General features: G+C 43.1%; 1 protein-coding gene across 1 annotated transcript; it reads right to left on the bottom strand.

Annotated features, from left to right (window-relative positions):
• Positions 1–761: 761 nt before the first annotated feature.
• Positions 762–9,294, bottom strand: LOC123628255 (protein SSX7-like). Its single transcript, XM_045537877.1, has 5 exons — positions 9,203–9,294; positions 8,667–8,781; positions 6,511–6,560; positions 4,819–4,957; positions 762–883 (listed from the first exon to the last, which is right to left on the bottom strand). The coding sequence occupies exons 1-5, from the start codon at positions 9,269–9,271 to the stop codon at positions 762–764; spliced, it is 495 nt and encodes a 164-aa protein (XP_045393833.1). The 5' UTR covers positions 9,272–9,294.
• Positions 9,295–10,542: the final 1,248 nt, after the last annotated feature.

Genomic DNA, 10,542 nt, shown 5'->3' with positions numbered 1-10,542 from the left:
AGGGTAGTGTTTTCTGTGGAGAGAATTTCTGACACTGCTTGTTTTCTAAGATAGGTGCATGGATACACAGACAAAAAAGTTCCTTAGATATGTCTTGCTCATCAGTGAAATACTAATATCTAACAGAATGCTTGGCCTATAGTAAGAAAAACAATGCTAAACTTTTCACTGTTGTGAACTCTTCCTTTCACTTGCTATACTCCCGATGGCCAGGAGTTCACAGCCATGCCCGTGTTCGTGAAATGTCTTCAGGTTCTGCTTCTCATCATGGGCATGTGTCACATCGCTAAAGCTGAGGCAAGGAAAGAGAAGGAAAATAAGTAGCAGTGAGTTCCTACCACCTGATAACTCAATTCCCGATTCCTCCTGACCTGCAGACCTCACACACTCTGATTCTGCCCTACATCAGGACCTGCACGCACCTCCCACTGATCCCCAGAGTGAACTTTCTGCTCGTGCCACAGTGACTCCCTCACCTGGTTTATGAACAACTGGGCTAGAGGAAGGTGTGGTCTTCATGTCAGGGCTGACCTGGGGTTTGGGAGCCCACAGCATCCTGTGTAGGGAAGATCCCTGGATACACAGGGCAGGGAATAGGAAGAGCACTGGAGATCTCATCATTTAGCCTCAATGCTGCACCCCAAGGGATTAGGAGAAGGGAATGATTTGGGGAACAACTGATGAGATGGGATACCAGAACCAATAACAGAACAGCACATTTTCTGGGGTGTGGGGGATGGGCTGAAGGGTCACTTACAGAGTCAGTCATCTTCTTCTTCTTCTTCTTCTTCTTCTTCAGGGTCGCTGATCTCTTCATATGCTATTTGGTTCTTTCTTTCCCGCAGCCGGTAGGTCCAGGCATTTTTACCTTTCTTCTTGCGTCCTATGATAAAAAAAAGTTGTAAAATGAGGTTTGGGTGGGTTAGGGAGTGTGAGGCCCTATTTTGTCAGAAAAGGAGATGCCTCCTCTCTCCCAAGTGGCCACAGGCCTTCTACATCCTCTGTTTTCACATCTTCTGGCTCAGAGAGGCTGAGATGTTAGACCTGCACCAATACTGACCAAATGCCAGTTAAAGTTTTAGCTTCTGGCTCCTTCCACTGTCAGGTTTAGATTCCTAACCTCTTCACTTACCAGAACATTCACTCATGCCTTATTTCATTCCGCGTATATTTGTCAAGAGTATACCGGCATACCCGTTTTATTGAACTTCTCTTTATTATGTTCCATAGATATTGCATTTTTTTTACAAACTGAAGGTTTGTGGTAACCCTTCCTCAAGTCTATCAGTGCCATTTTTCCAATACCATGTGCTCACTTTGTGTCTCTGTGTCATATTTTGGTAATTCTCACAATATTTCTGACTTTTTCATTATTATTATATCTGCTATGGTGATCTGTGATCAGTGATCTTTTATGTTACTATTGTAATTATTTTGGGGTACCAGGAACTGCACCCATAGAAGACAGCAAACTTAATTGATCAACGTTGTGTGTGTTCTGACTGCTTCATTGATGGGCCATTCCCCGTGTCTCTCCCTCTCCTTGGGTTTCCCTATTCCCTGAGACACAACAATATTGACATTAGGCCAATTAATAACCCTACAATGGCCTCTAAGTGTTCAAATGAAAGGAAAGGTCACATGTCTCTCAAATTAAATTAAAAGGTCACATGTCTCTCAAATTAAATTAAATTAAATGATTAAGCTTACTGAGGAAGGCATGCAGGAAACTGAGATAGGCCAAAAGCTAGGTGACTTGCACCAGTTAGCCAAATTGAGAATGCAAAGGAAAAGCTCCTGAAGGAAGTTAAAAGTGCGCTCCAGTAAACGCGTGCTTGATAAGAAAGCAAAACAGAATTATTGCTGATAGGGAGAAAGTTTTAGTGGCCTGGATAGAAGATTAAACTAGCCACACCATTCCCTTAAGCCAAAGCCTAACCCAGAGCAAGGTCCTAACTCTCTTCAATTCTTCGAAGGCTGAGAAAGGTGAAGAAGTTGTACAAGAAAAGTTGGAAGCTAGCAGAAATTTGTTCATGAGGTTTAAGGAAAGAAGCCATCATCATAAAAGAAAAGTGCAAGGTGAGACAGCAAGTGCTGATATAGAAGCTGAAGCAAGTTATCCAGAGGATCTAGCTAAGATAATTGAAGAAAACAACAGATTTTCAATGTAGACAAAAAGCCTTATATTAGAAGAAGATGCCATTTAGGACTTTCATAGCTAGAAAGGAGGAGTCAATGCCTGGCTTCAAAGCTTCAAAGGACAGGGTGACTCACTTGTTAGGGGCTAATGCAGCTGGTGACTAAGTTGAAGCCAATGCTCATATACCATTCTAAAAATCCTACGGCCCTTAAGAATTATGCTAAATCTATACTGCCTGTGCTCTGTAAATGAAATAACAAAGGCTGGGTGACAGCACATCTGTTTACAGCATGGTTTACTGAATCCTTTAAGCCCACTGTTGAGAACTACTGCTCAGGAAAAAAGATTCTTTCAAAATATTACTGCGCATTGACAATGCACGTGGTCACCCAAGAGCTCTGATGGAGGTGTACAAGCAGATTAATGTTGTCTTCATGCCTGCTAATACAACATCCATTCTTCAGCCCATGGATCATGGACTAATTTCAACTTTCAAGTCTTATGATTTAAGAAATACATTTCAGAAGGCTATAACTGCCAGAGATATGACTCCTCTGATGGATCTGGGCAAAGTTTATTAAAAACCTCCTGGAAAGAATTCATAATTATAGATGGCATTAATAACATTCATGATTCATGGGAGGAGGTCAAAATATCAACATTAACAGGAGTTTAGAAGAAATTAATTCCAAACCTCATGGATGACTTCAAGGGATTCAAGACTACAGTGGATGGAGGAAGTCACTGCAGATGTGGTGGAAATATCAAGAGAACTAGAATTAAAGGCAGAACCTGAAAATGTGACTGAATTGCTCATGATCAAAGTTGAACAGATGAAGAGTTGCTTCTTATGGATGAATGAAGAAAGTGGTTTCTTCAGATGGAATCTACTCCTGAAGATGCTGTGAACATTGTTGAAATGACAACAAAGGAGTTAGAACATTACATAAACTTAGTTGATAAAGCAGTGGGAGGTTTTGAGACGACCAACTCCTATTTTGAAAGAAGTTCTGTGGATAAAATGCTATCAAACAGCATTGCATACTACAGAGAAATCCTTCATGAAAGGAAGACTTAATCGATGCAGCAACATTGTTGCTTCAACTTCATTCTAAGCCACTTCATTGTTGTCTTATTTTAAGAAATTGTCGGCTGGGCGCGGTGGCTCATGCCTGTAATCCTAGCACTCTGGGAGGCCGAGGCAGGAGGATTGCTTGAGCTCAGGAGTTTGAGACCAGACTCAGCAAGAGCGAGAGCCCCGTCTCTACCAAAAATAGAAGGAATTAGCCAAACAACTAAAAATAGAAAAAAAAAAGCCAGGCATGGTGGCACATGCCTGTAGTCCCAGCTACTTGGGAGGCTGAGGCAGGAGGATCACTTGAGCCCAGGAGTTTGAGGTTGCTGTGAGCTAGGCTGATGCCACGGCACTCTACCCCAGGCAAGAGAGTGAGACTCTGTCTCAAAAAAAAAATTGTCACAGCCACCCCAACCTTCAGCAATCACCAACCTGATTAGTCAGCAGCCATCAACATTGAGGCAAGACCCTCTATCAGCAAAAGGATTATGACTTGCTGAAGGCTCAGATGATTTTTAGCATTTTAACACTATTTTTAAATTAAGATATGCACTTTTTTAGACATAATGCTATTGTATACCTAATAGACTACAGTATAGTATAAACACAACTTTCATATGCACTGGGAAACCAAAAAATGTGTGTGACTTGCCTTATCGCAGTGGTCTGCAACTGAACCCACAATATTCTGAGGTATGCCTGTGATGGGCGTCAGGCATTGAACTGAGTAAGGTATGTTCCCAGGTTATCACAGATGGAATTACTTGAATACATTTCACATCATCAGGCCTTCTAGATTTAATTTAATGCCTCCAGGCCAGGCACGGTGGCTCACACCTGTAATCCCAGCACTTTGGGAGGCCAAGGTGGGAGGATCACTTGAGGCCAGGAGTTCAAGACCAGACTGAGCAACATAGTGAGACTCCTGTCTCTACAAAAAAAAAAAAAATTAATGCCTCCAAACAATTTATGAACTACGATTCTTTTTTTTTTTTTTTTTTTTTTGAGACAGAGTCTCACTCTGTTGCCCAGGCTAGAGTGCCGTGGCATCAGCCTAGCTCACAGCAACCTCAAACTCCAGGGATCAAGCAATCCTTCTGCCTCAGCCTCCCGAGTAGCTGGGACTACAGGCATGCACCACCATGCCCGGCTAACGTTTTCTATATGTTTTTAGTTGTCCAGCTAATTTCTTTCTATTTTTTTTTTTTTAGTAGAGATGGGGTCTCAGGCTGGTCTCTTGCTCAGGCTGGTCTCGAACTCCTGAGCTCAAACGATCCACCCACCTCAGCCTCCCAAAGTGCTAGGATTACAGGTGTGAGCCACCATGCCCGGCCCTATGATTCTTTATTTCCATTTTATGGACTAGGAATCTGGAGCTCAGAGAATTTAGAAGACTTGCCCAAAGTCACATGGCTTTTATATGGATGACAATTTAAGTCTGTGGTTCTGGAAGTCATGTTTTAACGTCTCACCTGGTGCTGGGTGAGGTCTTTAGCTCAGGCTGCACCCAGGCTCGTCCAGGGTCCATGCTGCACACCCATACCATACACACAAACATAGGCAGGAAAGCCAGAGGATTTGTTCCTTAGTTGTCTCCTCTTACCTGTCTTCTTATTCTTCTTCCCAGTGGTACTTGCTTTTCCAGTGGGGCACAGCTGTCTCTGAGCCTGTTCCGAGCCACGTGTTCCTGGCACTCCCTTCAGATCATTTTCTTTCTTTGCTGGCTTCTTGCGTATCACTTTCTTAATGTGAAGGTCACATATAAACAGTGTCAATGGCATTTCTCTAATGCTTTAGAGCTCACATGCATTACCTTAACCAATATTCTCAGCAACTCTGGGAGATTATTACATTATCTGTACCTAAATTATGAGGAACCTGGGAGGTTAGAAGGGAAAAGAATGGCCTAAATGAGCGGTGAAGGACTAGTTTCCAGGACTAGAATGCTTGACTTCATGCTCTTTCCAGACTGTCATTCTTGCAAAAAGCAAAAATCTCCATGTAATTGAGAGTGTGGTATACAGAAGATTTGGGGGAAGAATAGTATTCTAAGAATCCACAAGGTCTGCAAAAAAGGCTTCTATAAAATATATGGGACGATGTCTAAGCTTGTAGGCAGCGACAGGGACAGTAAATATAAAAACATACACAGGGGACAAAGCACTGCTGGAAAAAATGGCGTGGGGGAGATGAATATAGGAAAGGGAGAGGAAAGGAATGGTTCACAGAAATTAATCAATTAATCTAGGCAGCCAAAAAAGCGGTGCCAGATGCGGCACACCAACCTACGCTGGCAATGAATGTGGAATTAGACAAGATGGTACCTGTACCAATTCTGTTGCATCAGGATGTGTCATTGGCCAGCAATCTTAAGCTACATTTCACTGAGCTTTCTCATTTATGAAATAGTGAACAATACATGTAAAACGGGCTAAGGGAAAATACTTTCTGAGCTTGTAAATACTGTTTAAATGTGGTAATAATAAAAATTAACACTTTTTTCCATGATTCTTCTTTGAATTTTCTCTATAATGGTCTCCACCCTGCTATCTGACTCTCAGATCCCTTTACCCTCTGAACTGCAATTGTGGAATCACTCATTTAATAAATATGCAGGCAACTCTGAAGGTTCCCCTGGGCTGGGACTGGGGCTTCAGAGAGGTCCTAGGTACAGAAAAGGCCCTCAGGGAGTTCAAAATAGGGAAGGGTCGAGGGTCAAAGCTATTCCCACACCGTAGGAGTGGCACGCAGTAGAGCAGAGACCAGCTGTCCTTTAGTCAGCGTCTAATGGAAGCATCTGCCAGCTCTGTAGGGTAAAACTCTAATGGGCAATGCCTGAACTTCATAAACAAATGAAAACATGGATGAGCTTTGAAATGGTTTGGGGGACTGCTACTGTACCTCAGGCAAATTATTTAACATCCCTGTACCACAATAGCCTCAACTTTACTACTATTATTATTTTACTTATACATAATAATAATATCCTCATTATTATTCGGAGATAATTGGAAACAACATTGTGAAGTTTTCATAAGGATTAAAGAAATTAATCTGTGCAAACTGCTTAAAATACTATCTGGCATCGCTATGAAAACAAAAGAAGTATTAGCTATCACAATTGTGTTAAGTACTATCAAGCCATTGATGCTACATCAGGTGTTGTGATAAAGACAGGAGCAAAGGGAGACAGGGAGGGCTAGGACATTTTCAGTATTCTCCTACTCTTACCAATGTTCACATCCGTGGAGGGACAAAGGTTCTCTGGTCCTTTAGATATTTGGGAGATACTCACCTTTGGGCGTTTTCTCTGTTGCCCAAGGGAAGCCCCCTGAGGAGGTTCATCTAAAAGAGGGTAATAAATCAGAATTTTTCTTTGTTGGTAAATATTTCCAAACCCTAGAGAGATTCCTATAGCATCATGGAATTCAGAAGTAGATGGTTACTAGTTTACTCATTGTTGAGGAGTTATTTGAGATTAGCTTTTGAATTATCTTTAGTAATGGTTTATGCACTTATTGGAGGCATCAATTCAGAGTTTTCTTTCTGATGGTTTATAAAATGTGGCTTTAACCCTATCACAGTCTCATCCTATTTCATTACATGTCTCTCACTTTTTTCCCAAAGAAGTAAATTGGTTGGTTGGGAATTTGAACTGTATCCACTTAAAGACGTGTGACAACTAAAAATCAATTTACATTTAAAATGGGTGAGTCACCGGGCGGGCGCAGTGGCTCATGCCTATAGTCCTAGCTACTCGGGAAGCTGAGACAGGAGGATCATTTGAGGCCAGGAGTTCGAGGCAGCAGTGAGCTCTGATTGTGCCACTGCACTCCAACCTGGGCAACAGAGTAAGACCCTGTCTCTAAAAAAAAAAAAAAAGATGAATCGTATGGTATGTTGATTATACCTCAAGCTGTTAAATGTGGGATGAACCATGGATGATTTAGTCCAGTGGTTCTGAAATGTTTCCAGTATAAAGATACTCCTTTAATGTCAAACAATTTGCAGATACTCAAGCACTAGGTTTTCAAACCTCTTACAGTGATCATGGGAGCTTGTAGAATCTGGCCGGTTTAGTTTCAGAGTCCATAGGTCTATTGGATATTCTGACCCTATCTTCTTACAACTGTGCTGTCAGAGCAGAAGAGCAAGTAAACACATCCCAACCCCTTTATAAGGACTGTGCATATTACTCAAATGTACGAAGAGCTCTACCCTTGAATCTGTCCCTTTTTCATCCCATGTTGTGTCTGCTCATTGGCAAGTGGGAGTGCTCAGCGTGTGTGGTCGGAGGAGACTGCTCTCTCAAACTCTCTTCTAAGCTCAACACATAGAATCACGTTTGATTAGGAGTGAAAAGATCATTTGGTTTTGATAAAATACAGGTAAATAGCTATCTTCATTATATAAGGTGTTAATCACTTTCTCTCTTAAGATATTTATCCAATACCTATGCACTATCAGGAAATTGACTCTGCAAATTTGGGAAGATTTACACTTTAATTAGAATTTTCTCAATTACCCTTTGATTCATTAACAGTGTTCAGCAAGAACATATCCTTTAAAAAAAAGAAATATTTCAAACATACGGAAAATTATGAAGAATAACATTGAGTCCAGTCTCAACATTATCCCACAACGACTTCAGATCTCTTTGATTTCTTTATTCAAAATATCAGAAGCACTGTAAACAAGTTCCTGCTGAAGCTGTCTATGCAGCCCTCACCAATCTCTGCTCTCCCTTCTTCTCCACTTATAGCCACTCTCCTGAATTTGATGACTTTTATTCCCATGCAGGTTTTTACACAATTACCATTTACTTACTATCCATAAGAATATATATTCTTATTTTGCATGTTTTCAGATTTTATGAGTGGCCTCTGTAGTTAACCTTCGGCATCCACCTTTTTTACACTGAGCCTTGGTGTGTGTGAGGGAGCAAACGCTTGAGAATCTTTCCCAGGCAGTGGGACTGAAAAGCAGCTGGGCTTGAGGTGACCCTTCCCTGCCCCTTCCCGTCCACTCACTCTGATTCCTGTGGCTCTGACGTTGACCTGAAGAACCCTGTGCCTGGGATTTTATGGCCTGTCTTTTAGAACTCATGAAAGCTGGGAGCTTGGTCTTGAGCCCTAGAAAGAAGTAAAATATTTGTTCCTTAAGAGATAAGCTGAGCAGAGGAATGGGGGGCAGGGTGCTGGGATGCCACACAGATGGCAGGGCTCATCAGAACACAGGCCTATGGGAGAGAAACATGCAGTGTCCAGATTTGTGGCCTGTCCCTGTCCTCAGCCCTGCAATGGATATAGAAGAGCAGAATGCCCAGAAACTGCCTTGGGATTTTCCCCCTGCACAAAAGGAAAGTGTGGGACACTTGCTGCAGCCTAAGAAATAGCCAGAGCATGTAAAGGGACCGAGGGATGCTCGTATGTATCCAGGGCTTTCTGTTACCTAGACGAGTCATGGTGTCATAGTTTTTCTTCATATACACATAGGCGGTCTTCTGTGTGTATCCCAGCATTGCCCACTCTTCCTGAGGGAAGTATTTGGCAATATCTTTGAAGGCCTCGAAAAGAAAGAAAAATAAATTCTGGCAGCAACTCAGCTAGACGTGTCTGTTGGGGCTGCTTCCTCTGAGCTGGATCTGGGAACTGGGGATAATAATCCCTCCTGGGTGATGTCATGGCTGAGAGAACATGGGTGACATTCCTTAGCCTCTCCCCTGGCACACAGTAGGTGCTTAATCCTGCTAGTTTGCTCTCCTCCCATCTTCTAGAATGGACTGAGAGTCACCAAATGCAGTGCAAGGTCACAGATCTGTTGTCTTTGGGGATGCCAGAGAAACTGAGAGTGGCAAGCTCCCAAGGCTCCAGATCTCCCCCAAGACCCTGCTCCTTATCCCCAGTACCTAGTCCCCACCTCCTCAGAAATCTGGACACCCCACACTGTCCTCTGGGTCACTACTCTGCCCGTCCAGATCAACTCACCTTGCTTTTCTCTGATTTCTTAGCACCCCCTTTGGGGCACTTTGCAAAGGAACGGCCTCCTCTATTCATGGCACTGGGCGCACTCTGATCTGCAAGAGACACAGCTTGAGTCTGTCCAGCTACAAGACCAAAGGTCCTTTGGAGGGAGAAATGATTGAGGGATGGCCACATTCAGTTACCTGGAATTAGGTACTACATCTCTCTATCCTGGAGTTATCTATCTCTGAGTTAGGACATGGGAGGGGGCCAGGGGTCTCTGGGAGAAGTATTATTGACTAGGGATGACAGGTTTTCTGTGGGCATGAGCAAAGCAGCCTTGAGTCTTTAAGAGGAGGTCAGTTATTGTTGTTAGTAGTACCCCTGGAGCATGGCTTATCCCGAAGGAAAGACATAAAGACCCTTGCTGGGGAAGCAGTGTGTAATTTTATTGAGTAGGGGATGTTCTGAGGTAAAGGGGAGGAGGTAAGTGCTAACGATCATATGGTCTCTCTAATTGATGAGTTTGTGTCATCAGGCGGAGGAATGTGCAACTCTGTTCTGCTTAAGAGAAATGGGTATGGCTAATGAGCGGATTTAGAGGTTATTATGGGTTATTTGTAAATTACTAGAGTGAAGAGAGCTCGAATCTCTTTTCTTTCTATATATTTTTAGTTGGCCAGATAATTTCTTTCTATTTTTAGTAGAGACGGGGTCTCGCTCTTGCTCAGGCTGGTCTCGAACTCCTGACCTCGAGCGATCCACCCGCCTCGGCCTCCCAGAGTGCTAGGATTACAGGCGTGAGCCACCGCGCCCGGCCTAATCTCTTAAACTACAGGCCCAGACATCACTCAGACAGAGAGAATGTGGGGTGTTTTAAGAAACAGCAATCTGGTGCTCCTCAAACTGAAGGCATTGAAAATCTCTTCAGGAGAGGACATTTAGGAATCTCTGGGACAAGAAGATTCCCGCTTCGCCCCAGAGGAGGCAATAAAGCAGTCCCTCAGGCCGAGGCTATTTGCCGTTATCTCTGGTTGAGGAAATTTAGGGGCATCTGGCTGGTCTGGGGGTTTCTCAAGCTAACGCAAATTTTGCTTCCCTCAGGAACAGCAGTTATGGAGTCTCACAGACCAGTTTGTTTTATCTCCGCTCAACTGGAATCACCCTGAAAGGCTTTAGTTGTTGCTCAGTCCTAAGGATCTTGAGGATCTAGGGAGGTACAGAAAAAGCCCAAACACTTGAGTGCTCTACAGAGGCCCCCAACTTTTCTATCTGCCCTCCTTAGTACTTTCAGGGTGTCCCTCAGAGAGAACTTACCTCAGAGGTGAAGCGGCCCTCACAAAGAAATGAAGTTCGGCGGTTCA

This window comes from Lemur catta, chromosome X (assembly GCF_020740605.2).
Source record: "Lemur catta isolate mLemCat1 chromosome X, mLemCat1.pri, whole genome shotgun sequence".
NCBI classification, from domain to species: Eukaryota; Metazoa; Chordata; class Mammalia; order Primates; family Lemuridae; genus Lemur; species Lemur catta.
This window is presented reverse-complemented; position numbering and strand designations above follow the sequence as displayed.

Excerpts from the sequence above, each read along its gene's own strand:
- LOC123628255 (XM_045537877.1), bottom strand. The coding sequence starts at position 9,271 with ATGAATAGAGGAGGCCGTTCCTTTGCAAAGTGCCCCAAAGGGGGTGCT. Across the intron at positions 4,958-6,510 it reads AACAGAGAAAACGCCCAAAG|AAAGTGATACGCAAGAAGCC; the intron begins GTGAGTATCTCC and ends CTTCACATTAAG. Across the intron at positions 884-4,818 it reads GAAGAAGAATAAGAAGACAG|GACGCAAGAAGAAAGGTAAA; the intron begins GTAAGAGGAGAC and ends TTTTTATCATAG.